This window comes from Aspergillus glaucus (genome assembly GCF_001890805.1).
Source record: "Aspergillus glaucus CBS 516.65 unplaced genomic scaffold ASPGLscaffold_12, whole genome shotgun sequence".
NCBI lineage: Eukaryota > Fungi > Ascomycota > Eurotiomycetes > Eurotiales > Aspergillaceae > Aspergillus > Aspergillus glaucus.
This window is the reverse complement of record NW_019170464.1, coordinates 823,502-842,227: the sequence shown is the minus strand read 5'-3', so window position 1 is coordinate 842,227 and position 18,726 is coordinate 823,502. Positions and strand designations below refer to the sequence as shown.

Below are 18,726 nucleotides of genomic sequence, written 5' to 3'. Positions count from 1 at the left end.
GCGTGTAGAAATGGGCATCCCAAGTAATTTGCAGATATCTTCAGTTTTGATAAAGGGATCCCGCTTGATTTGTAAAAGAATATATCGCTTATCAGCATCAGAAAGGATCTCTGGCCGTCCAACGCGAGGAGAACTAGTGCCGGTGGTGGAGGACTGATATGTTTGAATGGTGGTTTGAATTGTTGTATACGGTAAATTCATTTCGCGCTGAATATCGGCCTTTTTCTGGCCTGCAAGGAATCGGCCAACTATAATTCCCCGTTGGAAAGGTTCTAATTCCTTTCTATTAGTTCTATTAGAACTAGTAGATCGTAAAGGGGCGCGAGGCATGGTGTAGGTGGTTGAAAAGAGGATGGACAAGATCAAGTGGCGCGTCGCGCGACGCGGAATTACGTAGACTTTTGTCAGGTGACTGTAGATAAGTATCGAGCATAACTAAACTGTACTATGTCCTATTCAATAGTTTTACGACCTCTGGTCACAATTAAAAGCATGAAAGAAATTAAGTGCGCTCGAACAAATTGTGAGGCCAGGCCTCGTAGAGAACGTGAGCAGGGTATTAACGGAGCAAACTCAATTTACATTAGACCAGGATTTACTCCTCAACCTCAAGGGGCTCATCCTCGGGGCTGCAGAAGTTAGCAATTGTTCACCAATTACAGAAATAGGGCACTTACTATTCCTCCTCACCCTCGGAGACGGAGGCGTCCTGGTACTGCTGGTACTCAGAGACAAGGTCGTTCATGTTGCTCTCAGCCTCAGTGAACTCCATCTCATCCATACCCTCACCAGTGTACCAATGCAAGAAAGCCTTGCGACGGAACATGGCAGTGAACTGGTCGCCGACACGCTTGAAGAGCTCCTGGATCGAGGTCGAGTTACCGACAAAGGTCGAGGACATCTTGAGGTTGCGGGGAGGAATCGAGCAGAGAGCGGTCTGGACGTTGTTGGGGATCCACTCGACGAAGTAGGTCTGGTTCTTGTTCTGGACGTTGCGCATCTGGTCCTCGACCTCCTTCATGGAGACCTTACCGCGGAAGATGGCCGAGCAGGTGAGGTAGCGGCCGTTGCGGAAGTCCGAGGCGGCCATCATGTTCTTGGGGTCGAACATCTGCTGGGTCAACTCGGGGACGGTGACGGCGCGGAAGCCATGGCTGCTGCGGCTGGTGAGGGGAGCGAAGCCGACCATGAAGAAGTGAAGACGAGGGAAGGGAACCATGTTGACGGCCAACTTGCGGAGGTCGGAGTTGAGCTGGCCAGGGAAACGGAGACAGGTGGTGACGCCGGACATGACGGCGGAGACCAGGTGGTTCAGGTCACCGTACGAGGGGTTGGAGAGCTTGAGGGTACGCATGCAAATGTCGTACAGAGCCTCGTTGTCGATACAGAAGGTCTCGTCCGAGTGCTCAACCAGCTGGTGAACGGAGAGAGTGGCGTTGTAAGGCTCGACAACGGTGTCGGAGACCTTGGGGGAGGGAACGACGGAGAAGGTGGCCATCATACGGTCGGGGAACTCCTCACGGATCTTGGAGATCAGGAGGGTACCCATACCGGCACCGGTACCACCACCGAGGGAGTGGGTGATCTGGAAACCCTGGAGGCAGTCACAGGCCTCAGCCTCACGACGGACGACGTCGATAACGTTGTCAACGAGCTCAGCACCCTCAGTGTAGTGACCCTTGGCCCAGTTGTTACCAGCACCGGACTGACCGAAGACGAAGTTGTCGGGGCGGAAGAGCTGACCGAAGGGACCGGCACGGACGGCGTCCATGGTACCGGGCTCAAGGTCGACGAGGACGGCACGGGGGACATATTTGTTGTTGGAGGCCTGTCACTGTCAGACTTGTTTCCACACAAACACAAATGAATGTACAAACCTCGTTGAAGTAGACGTTCATCCGCTCCAACTGGAGGTCAGAGGAGCCATTGTAGCTGCAGTCCATTAGATATCCATATCCGATACGCGTCCATCCCGAAGACCCGATGGTACTTACACACCAGAGCCGTCGAGACCGTGCTCGCCGGAGATAGTCTGCCTATGATACTGTTAGTATATCACTTAATCCGACCCTCCCAATATTGTAGACATACCAGAAAGCAGCACCTATTTGGTTGCCCTATATGCCCAACCCGAGATTAGCCTCAGCACGATCCAACCCGTATGCATCACCCCGCAAAACACGACTCAAACCACCACAACCACCACAATCAATCCATCGAAAATCAGTCGGTACTTACACACTGGCCGGTCTGGAGGTGAACCTATAGTGAAGATAACTCATTAGCATATATTCTGACAGGTATGTGGATGTATATTCGAACGGGTGGGGTCCGGTTCAGGGGAATGCCAAAACGCGTCTGGACGTGAAAAACCAGCGATCAGGGACGAGAAAACGTACAATCTCACGCATTTTGGAGGTGAATTTGGCGATTGATATGAGAAAACGGCAGGAAAAAGGCGTCTGGATGAGGAATGGAAGAGAGAGAACAAACAGGGAGAGTCGGTCGAAAGAGGACAACAACAACAGGAGAAGAAGAGCCTGACAAAGCGGTGAGTTGTTGTGGGCGGTGTGGGCCAATCAGGGGGGGGGGTCTTCTAGATACGGTTAGTGTGGTAATGAGGTAGCTTAGTCAGCCACCAGGGGTCAACACGGACCATCTCATTGACCCGGGACTGCAAATAGTACCGAATAGTTACGGTGTACAGGCACAGGACAGTAAGCTTGTTGTGATGGGCTAGGCCCGAAGGGTACCTCGAATCATGAATGATTCTCGATTGAGGCTATTCAGAGAAGTTCGCCAAGTCAGGTGACCGCGGGTCACCTGACCACGAGAACATGAAATGGGGATCGGGGGCCGGAGGTCCGGAGGAGTCGATTATCCGCGACTAGCGAGGCCGTATACGGAGAGATCCAGTTTTAACGAAGAGATTGATATATTCTCGTCTATATGCGTGTACACAAGTGCTTGAGTGCTTGTCTATCTAATGTGTGCTCACGCTGGCCTATATCATCGGACCGGCGGAACTAATCGGTCCGACATTATTCCTTATCAGAACACGTACGAAATCACTGTCGGCGTACTAACGATTCTTTCTTCTTCAACGAGTTCTTTTTGTACATATTATGTACTAGTACAGAGTATGCCGTCGACTATCAAGAATACTTGTACTATGTACGTCGAGTGGCAACCATGTAATGCATAGTTACTAAGCAACTGCATAAGGCTATGCACCAGCGTTGTTCCCCTATCACACTGTGCCACTCTATTCTAGCCTTACTCAGGGATCGTGATACTTGCACTCAAGACCTGCAAATACCCCATTAATATAACCTGCAGACTAATTTCATAATGTCCCACCCACTGCAGTACGACATGCAACATGCAAACATGCAGCCTGGTAGCACCCCAGGAACAGCATGTATTCGAGACACCTCGAGTACCTGGAGGATGCCAAGACAACCGTGCAGTTGGATTGTCAACTCGACCAACTGGACAAGGAGAAGGTGCTGATTGCCCAACTAGCATGCACGATCGACGTGTTAATCTAGAGCATAGATGGATCGTTTGGAACCGGACTGCAAGCATTTTAGATTGCTTTTGGAGCCCTGAACATCACATGCCTGATAGCAAGCAACAGCAGCTGAGCTGTCGCTGCTCAGGCAAATTGACTTTTGTGAAGCACTTCCGGCCCGGTTCGTTATCAAAAGTTCTGTTTTAAGGTAAGATAAATTCGACGAGGGGTTTTTGCCATTGGATAGGATGCATCAAAGAAAGAAAAATGTAGTGAGATAAAGGAATCAGAGACGGCACATTTCGACTCCAGTGAGATGAGATTTGTACTGTATGGCCAGCGCGGGCAGCGCTTACATTTCTTTATGCACACCGTATAGACGTCTGACTGGAACAGGGTTGTTTGCCCTTGTCGGCGACACCGCAACTGAGTAGCTCAATATAAAAGTCGTACATAGTGAGATTAGACTGGGAAAGGAAAAAAGCAAATAAAAGAGAAAAAGTATTAGCTCTTAAGAAGACAATCGGGATGTATATTTGATTTGCATAGACAATTGTTCACTGTGGGTTGTCAATTGGACGCAAACAAGCTGCCAAAGCCACGACAATATCCGATATACCATCTCGATTCCTGAATCTCGTCAGTCTAGGTGTGTGTCAGACAAGGATATGCATGTAAGCTGCATCCAATCACCTCCAGGGTTCCTTCTCGAGTACATCCTCGCACGGGATTTAAGATAAATCTTTGTCCAATTCGAAGCACCCAAACTCACCTCTTCCTAACAGCCAACAAGACAAATGGATGGAAAAACATACAAACTACGTGCCTCTTGCAACGCCTGCAACGAGTCCAAAGTACGCTGCAGCCAGACCAAACCAACCTGCGCTCGATGCGAGAGAAACAAGACAACCTGCGTCTACGGCTTGTCCCGTCGGACTCACAAAGATGCGCCCCCGATCTCCTTGTCGCATTCGGGTTCTCAGCCACATTCGCATTCCGGGTCGAGACGCTCTTCCGTACACATCCCGAACGCTGCTGCTACTGCTACGACCACCGCCAATTACACCGGCACTACCACGCCTTTTATGCCACTGCATGAAAACCCTATGACATCTTATCCCCCGCAACCCAGCGTTGACCAGTTCTTTGCACAACAGCAACCGCACCACCAACAGCCCTCCACAGCAGGTCCAGGAGCAGGGATCCTATCACCCTCCAACCTCGATCTCCCCAGCTTCTTGACCCCTCTTCCAACGCCCAACGAAGACCACACCAACTCGCTATTCTCATCATTCGGCAACTTCGCCGCCGGCGTGAACGGCAGCGCGAGCAACATTCTCACCCCGCTCACGAGCACCCCCGGAACCGGTACCAGTGCTAGTACTAGCACGGATATGTTCCAGCAGCCACAGATTCAGGAATGCACTTGCCACGCGGGTGTTATGGAGCAGCTAGCGTCCATGTCCCAGCCAGCCCGCAATGAGGAAAGGAGACTGTCACTCGACGTGCAGCTCTCGCAGCTGAAGCGGTGCATTGCAGCCTCTGAAGCGTCTATGGGATGCGGCCACCATGGAAATGGGGATACTGAGCCGATCAATATTATTACCGTGGCTATGCTGATTGGACGTGCTATCGATGAATTCGAATTGATGCTCAACGAGCGGATAGGCCGTGGATCGCCAATGTCTGAAAGAGAAAGGAGTCTGTCTCTGGATGAAGCAACAATCAACATCCGAGAGCCCAGACTATGTTGGGGGGTGTTGGAGTTGGAAGATGACGATGAGGTGGAGTTAAGACAGCGGCTGTATCTGCTGTATTTCCGGAAACTCGAGCGCTTGCTCAGTCAGTTGAATGTGTTTGTTCGCACGTTGCATGATTCAAGAGGCGGCGGGTCTTGCAATCCCACGTTCATCATGGCGTGCGAATATATCCACCTGTGGTTGGAGAAGAAAGCCGACGGCGTCAAGAGGTTGTTCCCCGCTGCTGATGAATATACAGCCAGGATCCCCGGTTAGATAGCAACAGGGAACAGAGGACAAGGGAGGGTCAGATTTGTAATTAGCAACAAGATCTCGGGTAATACATCTGGAGGTATACTGAACGATATATATCATATTCCACATCTCGTTTCCATATTCCATATTTACACCGCAGCTTTCTGCGCACGCCTAACCTTCTCATACATCTCCGGCGCCAAATACGTCGTCACCTCAATCTCTCCATTCTTCGCCAACAGACAAGCGATGTACCGTTGCAGTCCCCGATCCTTTGATACCTCGCGGTGCTCGGCCAGACTGTGGACTAGGTCCAAGTACTGCTGGCAGTACGCGCCGCGGCCGTTTGCTGCCATCCAGGTTGTGAGCGATTGCGCTAGGTCCAGATCGCTCTTGCAGTATCGGCGGATGGGGACGTAGAAGCGGATCTCGGGCAGGGTCGCGCCGGGGGCGATGTCGAAGTAGTATAGATACCCGGACATGAGTTCCGGGTGGCCGTCTGTGTCCAAGTCGGCGGTGACATCTTCCTCGACGATCGGGGGCTCGCCGTCCTCGGGGAAGTCGGGGGACTGGCCGGTTACTGCATTGAGGAGGTCGTGTAGGGAGAGTAGTTGCTCTTCCAAGCCCTCACGCTGGACGCGTCCGCCAATGGTCAGGATCTCGCGGACCGACGTGAAGGTGCGGTGGGGCGACTGGAAATAGAACTTGAGCCTGCCGCCTTCGACGTTGTCAACGGCTAGATGGTACGGGTTCATGAGCCTGCCTTCGGGGCTTGTCCTCAGGAACTCATATACGACGTCCAGCGCCTTGCTCTCGGGGTAATAGCCGCGGATAGCCGTGTCCCAGTCCTTCAAGGTAAAGTGGCCCGTCTCCAGCTTGCGCGGCGCGTAGTACGTCTTGAGCAGCAGGCCCTTATTCAGGAACTCGAACGCAAGAGCGGTACTGGAAAACTGTAACGGCACGCCATCTTCAACCGCCTTCATCAACACTGACTTATCATGATCGAACAGGGTAGACATAAAGTAGTCCGTCGGGGCCAAATCGACGTCCGGCACGAACTGGCTGAGCTTGTGCAGCAGCTCGCGGAACGCGCGCTGGTTAAGCGGGTCCAAATTTGTGCCCGTGAACTCGCTCATAGGCTCCAAGGTATACCGCACATCAGGTGACTTGGTCTTTGTGTTCCATTTCCACGAATACTCAATCGGAGACCCGTCAACGGATAGCTGCGACGGCCATTTGGCTACACCACTTGCAGGTGCTGGTCCGAGGTATGGAATCTGGCAGCAGCATACAATTAGCCTAAATTACGAGTGGCAAAGAAAAAAAAAAGAAAAGAAGCTCCATACCGCCCAATGATAGTGGAACAAAAGAGTGTTGTACTGTCTCTCAATAGGGTAGCCGGCCGCCTCCAACAACACAGCCAGCTGGCGCCCTGTCACCTTCCACCAGAAGTCCTGATCATGATTGCGCGAGGGCAGCAATTGCCTCAGCGTCTCCCATGTCTTGGTCGTTTGTAAAGCCATTTTGATAGATAACTGCTTACGATTTGAGCACAACCTCAATTGGTGTTGATCATATTTGTACTATCCTTACTATGGTGATGACCGAGTCTCAGCTCCAACCAGAGAAATCTATATTCCCCGGTCATTGAAGCTCGTCAAGTGATTCCCGAAACATGTCTGGTATAATAACCGGTGACAGGTGGAGTATCGGGCGTCGGGAATACCACCCCGGCACCTCAAACATGGTACGTAATCGTCGAGTTCGAGATTCACATACCCCTGTCCGTTGAGCTAGCTAGGCGCTTACACAACTGACACTTGCGCCTCGCCCAGATAAAGATACGTAGCCCGGGATACACGGACTCGGCGGCGGTGTCGGGAACTCAAAATAAATTCAGTACTCGCGGTTGCAGCGGGAACGACTGGGATGTGACAGTAGACCTCGACTGCACGCTCTGGATTTGGAATCTCACCTTGACACCGACAATCTGCGTTGTGTCTCTTCCCCTGCGTACGTTGCATTTGAGGTTGTACAAACATTTCGTGCTCACACCACGTGATATCACGTGATATCACGTGCCTAACACTGAACTGGCTATGGCTTGGTATTAGGATAAAGTGTATTGGTGTATAGACAAATAGAGCTACTTGGAAAGGCTATCAATAATTTCCCTGGCCCCCACAAACGAAAGTTCATCCAAGGTCTCTTCCCACAGTTTCTGACCTAGCTGCATAGCTTCGGGCTTGTATATGAGTGGTGACATGCTATGATTCATTGTCAGCACATTTTAACATATTGGAGATGTTTCACGCGGGAAGAACTCACGGTTTCAATTTTGCATCCTCCACATACTGCCCATGCACGCTCGCACCCAAAACAGGACTCGCAGCTGCGTGAACAAATACGCGAGCACCGACAGAACAAGAACGACCAAATAAACGACTAACCACATTAAAGACATGGCCTATAAGATGGCCTTGTCCCTCACGTGAAAGCTCCGAACTATGACACAAACCGCAGTTGGTGGTCGTGACGAGGACGGCATCCGGCGACACGCGTTTTGCCAATTCCGCCACAAAAAACTGGCCCAGGACCTTGGATGTACCGTAGCGCTCGAGATAGTCCCATTTTGGGGTCATTTTTTGCTTGAATGTTGGGAGGATCGGGTTGGACTTTCTCTCCTTGAACTTGGCCCAGGCAGCCAGGTCCGAGGATACCAGTACGATTCGGCCGGGGGTGTTGCCGGTCTTCTTTTCCTTGACGATTGGCGCTAACAGGGTGATAAGGAGGACATTGGCGAGATAGTTGACGTGGATACTCTCTTCGTAGCCCGTACTGGCGGTCATAGTTTGATTGACCTTGTAGAGCCCAGCATTGAGGACCACGATATCAAGCCGATCAAGGATCTTAGCGCGCTCCGCAAAGCTCAAAACAGACTCATAGGACGAGAGATCCAGAGACCACACCTCAATCTCGGTAGCTTGTGCATCCCGGCCCTCAAGCAGCTCCTTACGCGCGGCTTCACCTCTCTCCACCCTCCGCACAGCAAGAATAACCTTGCATCCCAGATCCAGAAGCTGTCGCGCGGTTTCCAACCCCAAGCCGCCATTGGAACCGGTGACGATGGCTGTTTTACCGCTTAGGTCGACATCGCGGCGAGTGAGGGGAGGGGGTGTGACGAATAATTGGCTGTGGAACAGGCGCAGGATGCCTGCTTCTTTTGCCGGCGAGATGTCGAAAGTAACGGCCATATTGAAATTGAGTAGAGTGGGTGAAGTACGAGCGAGGCGGGATTTGGCGGTCTTTAACAATTGGCTTATATAGAATGCTTCGGATGCAGGGGCTCGATTATTTGTTTGTCTGCCGATCGGTCGTCACTTTACTTTTTTCTGAAGATGAAGCTACTGCAAGCCTGTATTTGAGATAAATAACCATGGATCTAAGCTATTATTAAAAATTTACATCGTATTCTACAAGCACAATCGTTCTATTGAATAATTATAGGGACTTTAGGGCTCGGGATCCCTGTATTGTAACAAGAATACCGTATTCGGGTATCGTCGGATCGCCGATCATTGCTGTCACATCAGCCTCTTTCCTAATGCGGACATCCCGATGTTGTACACATACAAAAGCATCCAAAAAGCTGTTATGGCTTGCAAAGAGCTGCGATCATCTTTACTATACAGGATAAACGAACCGCAATGCGCAGGAACATTCTGACAGCCCTAGCCTGCTCATGGCTCCTCCCAGCCCATGCGGCTTCGGTCGATCTCAAGGCTTTGCTTACGGACAGCGATATTAAATGGGCATCAGACACGGTCATCAGCTTCCCAGATACCACTGAGTTTGAAGACGCTACTGTGAGGTGGAATAGTTACAACGCTCCGACGTACGCGGGCGCTATCAGTCCGGCTGACGAGGAGGATGTGGTCAAAGTTGTACGTCTAGTCAATTGAGTGTCCTGATTTATAGACAGCTGCTAATACTATGTGTAAACATAGGTCAAATTTGCCAAAGAGCACAGTGTTCCATTTCTCGCGACTGGTGGCCGTCATGGCTGTACCGATATGGTTGGGCTTCAAGAGGGCCTCGCCATTGATTTGAGCCAGGTCAATTCGTACACTCTCGATAGCGATGATGCGACTATCACTGTTGGCGCTGGAAGCACCTTTGGCCAATTCCAGAATGCTATTTATGATGCTGGCTTCATGATCCGTACGCTCATCTACTCTCCCTATAAACCCACGCATTGACATAAAATAGAGAGCGGATCTGTCACCTGTCCTGGATTCATTGGCATAACTCTCGGGGGCGGAATCGGGCGTTATACTGGCATTTTCGGCTTGGAAATCGACGCTTTGGTTTCTGCTCGTATCGTCACCGCGGACGGGGAGGTTCTAACCATCTCGGAAACGGAGAATGAGGAGCTGTTCTGGGGTGTTCGCGGCGCTGGATTTAACTTTGGCATCATCATCTCGGCTACGTTTAAGCTGCATAGACTTGCGGATAACAACAACGGGGAGATTTTGACCGCCGACTTTATCATCCCTGCTAACAAGACTCTATTTTACTTCGACTGGTTGGAATCACTTAGCGAGACGATGCCTCCCAACGCCGCCGGTGTCAGCCGGTTTCAATTTGACAGCACTGCGAAGGAGGTAAGTGAAATTGATTGTCTATGAAGTATTCACACATAAAGTCTGACAATTGTGCCAGGGCCAAATCGGAGCAAACTGGGTATTCATCGGCCCAGAAGATGAGGGCCGCGAATTCCTAAGCCCCATTCTAGACCTCCAGCCCTCTATTGCCATGCTCTCAAATGTACCCTGGAACAAGCTAATCGAGACGGCTGGTGGAGGCCAAGGCGCCATGCTTTGCGAGGCACGGGCTCCCCGGAGTTTGTATACGAGTCAAATGCGCAAATACTCGGCCTCGGCCTTACAAGAGACATTTAACAAGATAAGCACACTTTGGGAGACATACCCCGGGCTTGCATATACCTCGCTTAACTTCGAGTCATTTCCTAACCATGCCGTGGCCGCCGTTCCGGATGAAGCGACTGCGTATCCCTGGAGAGATGCTATTGGTTGGTTGTAAGTGTTCTCAAACCTACATTATCCTCTCAAAAAAGCAAGCCTATTAACGTGAATACAGCCAATTCGAAATAATCTCCCTAGACGGAGTCGGCAGCGACTCCTTGAACGCCGGGGAGCAGACCGGCCAAGCCCTTCGAGATAGCTGGGTGCGGACTTCAGGTTACGAAAATCATACTATCTACGTTAACTATGCGCGAGGCGATGAGACTCTGGAACAGAAATACGGAGCAAGCAAGTTGCCGCGTTTGGCGGCATTGAAGAAGAAGTATGATCCTGATAATGTGTTTGGGTGGAATAATGCTTTGCCTACGGAGTATCCTGGGTCGGGGTGAGGTTGATATATATAAGTTGTCTTGAGAACGGGTGCAATTTGTTGGTGAAAAGCGAGAGAGAGTGCTCTATGAGTAAAAGTCTAGCGTATTTGACAACTGTGCTGAAGTATTTTTCTTTCAGACTCGCAATTCACATAAAAGAGGGTCGTATGAAGAACTGATATAAGTACTACAACTAAGACGCAACAACCTCATAGTCCCTCCAAATCAACCCCTCAGGAACAGTCCTCCACTGCATATCCCCATCAAGCAACTCCAACACCTTCCCCCACTCCTCCCCTACCCGCCGAGCCTTCTCCTCACTCCTAGGAACAATCCTCGCCGGAAACGCATTTGGCTGAGTAAACGCACCGTCAGAAAGATCATCCATATTGGGGGAAATCTCCAGCTTCGTCACAGGATCCACAGCCCTCTTAAAATCAAAAGCCCAGAGCAAACGCGAAATACTCAGGAAAAGGGACCGCTCTGCGATGTGGATACCCTGGCATCTGCGGCGGCCTGCTCCAAAGGCGAAATGGTCTCGGGCGACTTCTGTGTTGGCGGCGGTTTGCGGGTAATATTCGTGGCCCATGTAGCGTCTGGGATCGAAGGCTCGGGGATTCGGGTATTGTTCGGGGTTGTTGTGAACGGCCCTGTAAGACTGAGATTAGCCGCGTTACATATTTTGGGGGTAGATATAAGCATACCAGACATTCATAAGAATAGTCGCTTTATTCGGCATCCGATACCCGAGATACACATCATCACGAGTCGCCCCATGCGGCAAGCCCAGCAGGAATCCCGGCATCCACCGTAGTGTTTCCTTCATACAGGCCCGGACATACGGTAGATCGGGAACATCGTTAAGATCCGGTAGCCGGTCGCCACAGACGCGGTCAATCTCTTCTTGGGCTATTTTGGCAACGGATGGGAAGATGGTGATTGCTTGGATGAAGCCGATGAGGACACCGGCTGTTGTCTCGGAGCCGGCTTGCAGGAGGGAGCCCCCGATGTAGGCGGCGAGGTCGTCGGAGAAGGATTCTTCTTTTTGGAGCTTGACGAGGTCGACGCAGACGCATGGCTGTGGTGGTTTTCTAGTGAGTATCTGAAGGGAAGGGAAGTTTTGTTGGGGTGCATACTTTAGCTGTCCCGTTTTGTAGTTTCCTCCTGGTCTCGAAGTAGTGATCTCGGAATAGCGTAATCTCTCTCTGGTGTAGCTTTTTCGCTTCCCGCTTGACAGGAAGAAGGAAATCAGGAACCTTCCTGAGGAAAGGGAAGAAGTCCATGAGCCCGGCAATCTGAACATGTTTAGCCTGTGTCACGGATGGTTGATTCATTATAACTCACTGGAGAGGCAACCAATTCCCAGCTCTCATCGAAAATCTGCAAAGAGTCAATTAAGCCACCCAGTCATAGGTATAAATTAGACGCACATCAAAGCTCTCCTTAAATCTGGGATCATGAATGGTTGTTGTACGGAAGCCAAAAGTCATCTGGGTTGTTAAGGAAGTTGAGAACCGACGCATATGCTCGATAAAGCTCTCGGGCTTTTCTAAAAAGTCAACGAGCATCCGCTTGGTTTCTAGGTCCTGGTATGGCACGTAAGTGCGCGCAGTGGCGATGTTGAGAATGCGGTGCGCGAGTTTCCGGACCATTTTCCAGGTTTCGCCATTGTGCTAGAAAAGAAAAGGACAGTTAGAACCCAGGGAAAAGTGAAGAGCAAAATCCATTAACATACCATCCACAAAATTCTAAGCCCTCCACTGATAGTGTCCTGGGCAATGAAAGACTCCGGCCTCGATGCATAGATAGCGCCTCGTTTATCCACAAGCTCTCTGATGGCATCTTCCGTGTTTAGGACAATCATGACCTTCGTCCCCAGCATGAGTGAGTATACCGGACCATACTGGCGAGCCCATTTTTCGAACTGTATATGACGCCTCGCCTTTGGGATCTGGTGCAGGTTGCCAAGGATGGGGAGTGTGGGCGGTCCAGGGGGATAGTCTTTGGGTCTTTGGCCTATAAGGCTCAGTTGCCAGAGAACTGCTATAAGTGCAGCCAGTAGAATGGCTGATGAGGCCGTTATCATTGTGGTAACTGAAGTTTGAATACAGGTGGAAGGGTTGTAGAGCTGCATAAGTCTTATGGGTGTATGGCGCTTGCTTACGCTGACGTATTAGAACTGGAAAATTCAGCTCGGGAATGGGCTTTCGTATTGCTGAAATGACGGGAGCTGACTGCATACCCCGACCCTGGTCTTGTGTTCCCGAGACTTGCATAATGCAGAGATACCCGGCCAATTTGGTATCGGCCTGTTATACGAGTAGAAATACAACACGTAGTAAGGAACCAATGAACCTACAACCACGGTCGTCAAAATGTCTACGAAATTTGCTCTTGTCACGGGGTACTTATCAATAACTTCTAGAATTCCCATATTTCCATTGTCCATGCTAAGAAATAATATAGATGCGGCCAGGGTGGCATTGGCGAGGCCCTCGTCACCGAGTACACTCGTCGCGGCATCCATGCCATTGCCACTGTGCTTCCTACGGAGCCAAGCGACCATCTCGCGCGCGCCGGCATTACTTTCTTTCCTTTGGATGTCACCAACGAGGAGTCTGTCGTGGAGTTGAAAGCTCGTGTGCAGAAGCTTACGGGTGGGCGTCTGGATGTCCTCGTCAACTGCGCGTGCGTTCTTCCTTTTCTTCCCGCCTGACCGTTCACTAAATCCGAAGCAGTGGCATCGCGTATACCATGACAGCCATTGACACAGATGTTGCTGCCGTGCAGCGCATGTTTAACATCAATGTCTTTGGTCCTATGCGAATGCTGCACCACTTCCACGATATGATCATCAAAGCCACCGGAGCAATTGTGAATATTGGCTCAGTCGGAGGAGTGGTTCCCTACTTATACGGATGTAAGCGTGTATATTGAGATTGACCTGACCGGAAACTGACCCACATAGCCTCTTATAATGCGACCAAGGCAGCGCTTCAGCACTGGTCAAACACTTTGCGTGTTGAGATGGCCCCGTTTGAGTGAGTAAGAGTTTCAGAGCTGTGCGCATAATTGTCGATCGATCAAGCTAACGAGCAGTGAAGTGTCAGGGTTATCACGGTATGCTTGTCCCGCTTCTCATGATAGACATATGCTAATAAATATTGCTCATCAGGTTATATCGGGAGAGGTGGCCACTAACATTCTAAAGAACGATGCACATAGGCGGCTACCAGAAGGTGCGCTTCCCACTTTTGACCTTGTTCAACCACAGACTTCCTGACTTCAATCATGAAGGATCGTACTATTCCCCTCTTGCGGAGAATTTCCAGCAGCATGTCACAAGGATCCCGCGTAAGAACTTCAATACTGGGCTCAAACTCAGCAGTGGAACTAACCAACATCGCAGCCGGAACCACGGATCGATTCCAATATGCCGCAAATGTCGTTGCAGAGAGCTTAAGATCATCCCCTTCAGCGTGGTTTTGGTACGGTAGCAAGACCACTATCGTTCGTTTTCTCGATATGTTTTGCTGGCGCACAATTTGGGTATGTAGTTATTCCATTATTGTCCCGGTGAGGTATGCTGCAGCTAACGCTTTCAGGACTCCCTATTCTGGAGGATGTTTGATTTAGGAAAGCTGAAAGAAGCTCACTCCGCGAAGCTTTAGAAACAGGTGTAAATTACCATGGAAGTATGGGGTAGAATGGTGGATATCAGTATAATTATCAAACGGTCAGATGGAATGCATGTCACTATAGATCGCTGAAGATAATTCTGTTTACAAGAAGCTAAACATGGGAATACGAATACTGTAAAACCTCGCTATAACGAGGTTCTCATTATAGCGAGGATATACATATTTTAACTGAAAAATAGCCTCTATGGCGATATATATATATATATATATATAATAAAATACTTACTAACATGAAAAATAGCTTCTAATATCACGCTGGTTCTGCAAATCCAACTTCCGGTGCCATATAACACGCTCATGCCTCTCCACCTCACGAATAAAGGCAGGGTTCCCTTTTATCTGCTGTTCTTCATATAAACGGAGCTTTTAAATGGCTGCAATTGCTTCCTCTGCAGATACTTTTGGTAAAATCTCAAGATCTTCATCAGAATCCTCCTCAATCTCAGGCATATATTGAGCCAGAACCTGGTTGTCGACATCATCCATATTGTCCTGGACAGACTCCTCTTTGGGGTTCAAGAAATCACGTATATCCATGAGATCTTGGATTGGCGTAAAAATCTGAAGCCGAGAAAAGGAAGCTTGGATATCATTCATTACTGCAGGATCCACAGGCTCTTGATAATGCATTTGACCATCAAGAGCCTTTTGAAAGCAGTTTTGGATAGTTCGCCCAGAGACATCATTCTCCCAGCTTCGTAAGCCCCACCGGATGGCTTTTAAAACATTCATTGTATCAACAGGGTTCCGATTGGCTTCCAATTCATATAGGATATATTTGATCCAGTACCGCTTCCAGTATGCTTTCCAGCAATTGATTATTCCTTGATCAAGAGGCTGATATCGGCTTGTTGAATTTGCAGGAAGCCAGATAATAAGAGTATTTTGAAGTGGAGTTTCACCTGTTAGGATAGCTGCTGCTGCTGCCTGGTGAGCAGAGAAGTTATCCATAAGAAGAGCAACCTTTTGTCCAGTCATTTTCCTATCAAACCAGTGAAGAAACTCAATACAGATTTGGGTAGTTATCAAGGCCTTTAGATTGCTCCGCTAGACTAGATTGAAATTCCGAATATTGATGCCAGCGGCTCTAAAAGCATGTGGATTCTTTGCAGTTCCAATAAACCAAGGATCTAGTTTCTCAGAGCCATCTGCATTATAGCAGAATATAGCAGAGATCCTTGATTTTTCCTTTTTCTAGCCAGGAAGCTGTCAAGTTGAGAGGCTTCGGGATGGGATCTGCTTCCAAAAAAGTGCTGTTTCATCACAACTAAATTGGTCCTTAAGGCTATAAGCACTCAGAGCCTGTCTAATCATAACCATCTCCTGCTCTGCCTGCTTTGGGACACCTCCAGCTTCTCCATGCTGCTCATGCCATTTGACAGGCCTCCGGACTTGGAACCGATGAAGCCAGCCATTACTGAATGTAGGCTTCTCCATGCTAGGATACATTGCGTCCCAGAATTGCTCTGCCTTACACCGTACAATCTCTGCAGATATAGATATTTCTCCCTCCACATGTGTTATCTAATCGTATAAGGTATTCTCTAACTCTGGCTAGTTCTCACGGCATTGGCGCTTTAAATTTCGGAGGGGTGGTAGACCATCACCTAGGTGGTTATATTTGCTGGAGAGGATATCGGAGATGAGACCAGATGAGAGGGTATGATTATATTCAGCTTGGAACCAGTTGCAAGGTCTTTTTGGCTTGTATTTGCATAGAGGCGCTTTCGGGCTCGGAGGGAGGCTTTTTGGGAAGGAGGCAGGCAGGCAGGGATGGACTTCCGTGGTGGCATATTAGCTAATCCCCGTTATAACGAGATTTGTATGGGAGGACACAGAAATTAACGAGAATCGTCGTAGCGGGGTTTCTCGTTATTTATATGAGAAAACTAATTCAGGTAACATGGCAATCTCATTATAGCGGGGATCTCGTTATAGCGAGGTTTTACAGTATAATAACACAAAGTGAATGAAGACGAGAATCGGGCAACAAGCTGATAAAGGACAGACAGAATCACGTGGTGGCTTACTCACATGACAACCATGTGACAGTATTCACGAATTAGGAAGGCTCACTCCGTCCAGCCTCTCGACCAGCCTCTCGACCAAACTCTACGGCAATCCGGCCATGTAATCTTTATTATATATAACGAACAGTCTTGAAAGGGATGTTATATTTATATATGAGCCCTAGGTACACATCTACCGGTCCTCCATCTAACCACCACGTCCTTCATAGTCCTTGGCGAGGGTGCCCAGGTAACCCTCCATCTTCTTGCCATTCGCATACACATCATTGCAATCAAGCAGAACAAAGAGCATACGGCCAGGGAGAGACCCATTGCCGGTAATGTTGATCCATTTGTGAGCCGTGGCGCGCTGAACGCTGATGTCGCCAGGACGCATGATGCGCTCCTCGCCCGAGTCCAGGACCATCTTGAACACGCCCTCAATGACGACGCCGTAGTCGAGGCTGACGGCGCGGTGCAGCGGGGATTCCACGCCCGGAGCGAAGTCGATCAGGCGTGCCACTGAGCCGTCTTTGACGTGGATACCGGGCTGAGACCTGTCAACGTCACATCTTGGAGGAAGGGAAAAGAAGAACTCACCTCAGTGTTCCTGGCAAACTCAATATCGTGGTCACCGTTGAGCTCCACGGGAGTCTGGTTGGTCGAGTAGATGATGTTGGAAATCGCTTGCTTCTCGCCCAATGTGCGGTGGTGGTCACCGATGTCAGTGGACAAGAACACGGATCGACCCTCTGAATCATGGCCTGTGATGTGGCGTACGACACGGGAGAGACCGGCGATAGGGTGCTGCTCCGTGCCGTAGCTGACATAGTTGTAACCAGCAGGAGGGGTTTCGGTTTGTTCTGCCATTTTGCTTGTGCGTTGAACGTCAGGAATGGGATATGGATGAAGAGTTGTGAAGGTAGGTATGGAATGAACGTCTCATGGATAGTTAAATAAGTGCTGACTCGAGTCAGAGAGCCCCTCCTGGACAATAACTATACATGCCCGAAGGGCTCTTGAAGTTCTCGGGGAAATCTTCGGGATTTCAACGCGAGCCATTACCGATACGCATTACGAGCAGCAGATGTGGATCAGAGATTAAAAAAAAACGTGCATAGAATTGGGGTAATTGCTCTACCTCATAGCGGTGAGCGTGGTGCCGCCGTCCACAATGAAACCAGAGCCAGTCACATAGCTGGATCTGGGGCTGGCCAAGAAGATGATAGCGTCAGCGATTTCTTCTGGGATAGCAATCCGCCCCATGGGCACTACAGATTTGATGAATTCTGTAAGACCCTGAACACCCTCCTCCGCCTGTTGTACCATGGGGGTGTCGACCCATGAAGGGCAGACGCAATTTACCCGGATACCATGCGACACATTGTCCAAGGCTGCATTCTTTGTCAGCCCCAAAACTGCATGCTTGGATGCTGTATAGGGAATAATTCCGGGCGCCGCAACGACAGACAGGACTGAGGCGAGATTAACAATTGCGCCGCGCGTGGTTCCCCGTCTGGGCGACTCGGACGAGACCAGTCTGGGCTCCTGGGCACGCATCGCTGTAGACACTTCTCGAGTCACCAGGAATATGCCGACTGTATTGACGTCGAGAAAACGCCTGAATTCAGCCAATGGCAAAGTTGCAATGTCAACCCCTTGTTGAACTCCAATCTGCAAACAAGCATTAGTATTAGAAACCAGACCAGAGGAGACTCAACACACCCCAGCGCAGTTCACGCAATAATCTATGCGACCAAAGGTCTGTACCACCTGATCAGTTGCAGTCTTGACCGAGTCCTCCTGCGTGATGTCGATCTGTACTCCGATGGCTCGAAATTCAGCCGAAGGCGCCAACGCCTGGCACTCGGCGGCAGCCTCGACCGCCTTCTTTGCATCCAGATCTGCAATCACGACTACAGTAGCGCCTTCTTTGGCAAAGGCCAGCGCGCAGGCCTTGCCGATTCCGCCCCCTGTTAATTCGGTAAGTCTTGGCAATGATCTGGGGGGTGTCAACACCTACCTCCGCCGACGACAAAGGCGTTCCCGGTAATATCCATTTTGGTAGATGTCTTTGGCTAGTAATTGTGTG

The 18,726-nt window shown here is 49.9% G+C and overlaps 9 protein-coding genes across 9 annotated transcripts; 3 read left to right on the top strand and 6 right to left on the bottom strand.

The window, feature by feature from the left end:
• Positions 1-676: 676 nt before the first annotated feature.
• ASPGLDRAFT_67220 (tubulin beta chain) lies at positions 677-2,411 on the bottom strand (the record flags this gene model as incomplete). Its single annotated transcript, XM_022549106.1, has 6 exons — positions 677-1,828; positions 1,878-1,932; positions 1,995-2,036; positions 2,092-2,117; positions 2,239-2,262; positions 2,400-2,411. The coding sequence occupies 6 exons, from the start codon at positions 2,409-2,411 to the stop codon at positions 677-679; spliced, it is 1,311 nt and encodes a 436-aa protein (XP_022400341.1).
• Positions 2,412-3,952: 1,541 nt separating this feature from the next.
• ASPGLDRAFT_427500 (Zn(II)2Cys6 transcription factor domain-containing protein) lies at positions 3,953-5,809 on the top strand. Its single transcript, XM_022545663.1, has 4 exons — positions 3,953-4,188; positions 4,300-5,496; positions 5,540-5,623; positions 5,681-5,809. The coding sequence occupies exons 1-3, from the start codon at positions 4,183-4,185 to the stop codon at positions 5,570-5,572; spliced, it is 1,236 nt and encodes a 411-aa protein (XP_022400340.1). The 5' UTR covers positions 3,953-4,182; the 3' UTR covers positions 5,573-5,623; positions 5,681-5,809.
• nscD (prenyltransferase nscD) lies at positions 5,594-7,371 on the bottom strand. The gene is made up of 3 exons (XM_022545629.1): positions 7,288-7,371; positions 6,855-7,139; positions 5,594-6,785 (listed from the first exon to the last, which is right to left on the bottom strand). Exons 2-3 carry the CDS (start codon positions 7,029-7,031, stop codon positions 5,658-5,660), a joined length of 1,305 nt encoding a protein of 434 aa, XP_022400339.1. The 5' UTR covers positions 7,032-7,139; positions 7,288-7,371; the 3' UTR covers positions 5,594-5,657.
• On the bottom strand, positions 7,301-8,934 carry ASPGLDRAFT_173175 (putative short-chain dehydrogenase/reductase family protein). The gene is made up of 2 exons (XM_022542788.1): positions 7,837-8,934; positions 7,301-7,775 (listed from the first exon to the last, which is right to left on the bottom strand). Exons 1-2 carry the CDS (start codon positions 8,760-8,762, stop codon positions 7,655-7,657), a joined length of 1,047 nt encoding a protein of 348 aa, XP_022400338.1. The 5' UTR covers positions 8,763-8,934; the 3' UTR covers positions 7,301-7,654.
• A 281-nt stretch (positions 8,935-9,215) lies between these two features.
• On the top strand, positions 9,216-10,942 carry ASPGLDRAFT_26518 (FAD-binding oxidoreductase; the record flags this gene model as incomplete). Its single annotated transcript, XM_022543573.1, has 5 exons — positions 9,216-9,452; positions 9,516-9,729; positions 9,778-10,172; positions 10,231-10,607; positions 10,669-10,942. The coding sequence occupies 5 exons, from the start codon at positions 9,216-9,218 to the stop codon at positions 10,940-10,942; spliced, it is 1,497 nt and encodes a 498-aa protein (XP_022400337.1).
• Positions 10,943-11,085: 143 nt separating this feature from the next.
• On the bottom strand, positions 11,086-13,090 carry ASPGLDRAFT_48193 (cytochrome P450). The gene is made up of 6 exons (XM_022546844.1): positions 12,660-13,090; positions 12,355-12,597; positions 12,269-12,304; positions 12,061-12,219; positions 11,629-12,002; positions 11,086-11,574 (listed from the first exon to the last, which is right to left on the bottom strand). The coding sequence occupies exons 1-6, from the start codon at positions 13,008-13,010 to the stop codon at positions 11,118-11,120; spliced, it is 1,620 nt and encodes a 539-aa protein (XP_022400336.1). The 5' UTR covers positions 13,011-13,090; the 3' UTR covers positions 11,086-11,117.
• A 209-nt stretch (positions 13,091-13,299) lies between these two features.
• On the top strand, positions 13,300-14,855 carry ASPGLDRAFT_173165 (SDR family oxidoreductase; the record flags this gene model as incomplete). Its single annotated transcript, XM_022542787.1, has 9 exons — positions 13,300-13,328; positions 13,391-13,612; positions 13,663-13,844; positions 13,893-13,965; positions 14,029-14,044; positions 14,100-14,163; positions 14,222-14,278; positions 14,334-14,473; positions 14,530-14,855. 9 exons carry the CDS (start codon positions 13,300-13,302, stop codon positions 14,593-14,595), a joined length of 849 nt encoding a protein of 282 aa, XP_022400335.1. The 3' UTR covers positions 14,596-14,855.
• On the bottom strand, positions 14,828-16,439 carry ASPGLDRAFT_48191 (uncharacterized protein). Its single transcript, XM_022546843.1, is given in 4 exon segments — positions 14,828-15,627; positions 15,679-15,773; positions 15,891-16,376; positions 16,389-16,439. The coding sequence occupies 3 exon segments, from the start codon at positions 16,072-16,074 to the stop codon at positions 14,992-14,994; spliced, it is 915 nt and encodes a 304-aa protein (XP_022400334.1). The 5' UTR covers positions 16,075-16,376; positions 16,389-16,439; the 3' UTR covers positions 14,828-14,991.
• A 403-nt stretch (positions 16,440-16,842) lies between these two features.
• Positions 16,843-18,694, bottom strand: ASPGLDRAFT_67214 (uncharacterized protein; the record flags this gene model as incomplete). The annotated part of the gene is made up of 5 exons (XM_022549105.1): positions 16,843-17,184; positions 17,235-17,441; positions 17,829-18,308; positions 18,360-18,607; positions 18,658-18,694. The coding sequence occupies 5 exons, from the start codon at positions 18,692-18,694 to the stop codon at positions 16,843-16,845; spliced, it is 1,314 nt and encodes a 437-aa protein (XP_022400333.1).
• Between the last annotated feature and the right edge of the window lie 32 nt (positions 18,695-18,726).

Coding starts and splice junctions, on each gene's coding strand:
- ASPGLDRAFT_427500 (XM_022545663.1), top strand. Junction 5,497..5,539: donor TCAAGAGGTTGTTCCCCGCT/GCTGATGAATAT, acceptor AGATAGCAACAG/GGAACAGAGGACAAGGGAGG.
- nscD (XM_022545629.1), bottom strand. CDS start 7,031: ATGGCTTTACAAACGACCAAGACATGGGAGACGCTGAGGCAATTGCTG. Junction 6,786..6,854: donor TGTTCCACTATCATTGGGCG/GTATGGAGCTTC, acceptor TGCTGCTGCCAG/ATTCCATACCTCGGACCAGC.
- ASPGLDRAFT_173175 (XM_022542788.1), bottom strand. CDS start 8,762: ATGGCCGTTACTTTCGACATCTCGCCGGCAAAAGAAGCAGGCATCCTG. Junction 7,776..7,836: donor GAGGATGCAAAATTGAAACC/GTGAGTTCTTCC, acceptor AATGAATCATAG/CATGTCACCACTCATATACA.
- ASPGLDRAFT_48193 (XM_022546844.1), bottom strand. CDS start 13,010: ATGATAACGGCCTCATCAGCCATTCTACTGGCTGCACTTATAGCAGTT. Junction 12,305..12,354: donor GATTTAAGGAGAGCTTTGAT/GTGCGTCTAATT, acceptor GACTCTTTGCAG/ATTTTCGATGAGAGCTGGGA. Junction 11,575..11,628: donor ACTATTCTTATGAATGTCTG/GTATGCTTATAT, acceptor TCAGTCTTACAG/GGCCGTTCACAACAACCCCG.
- ASPGLDRAFT_48191 (XM_022546843.1), bottom strand. CDS start 16,074: ATGTATCCTAGCATGGAGAAGCCTACATTCAGTAATGGCTGGCTTCAT. Junction 15,774..15,890: donor CCTTAAGGACCAATTTAGTT/GTGATGAAACAG, acceptor GCTATAATGCAG/ATGGCTCTGAGAAACTAGAT. Junction 15,628..15,678: donor ATATTCGGAATTTCAATCTA/GTCTAGCGGAGC, acceptor ATCTGTATTGAG/TTTCTTCACTGGTTTGATAG.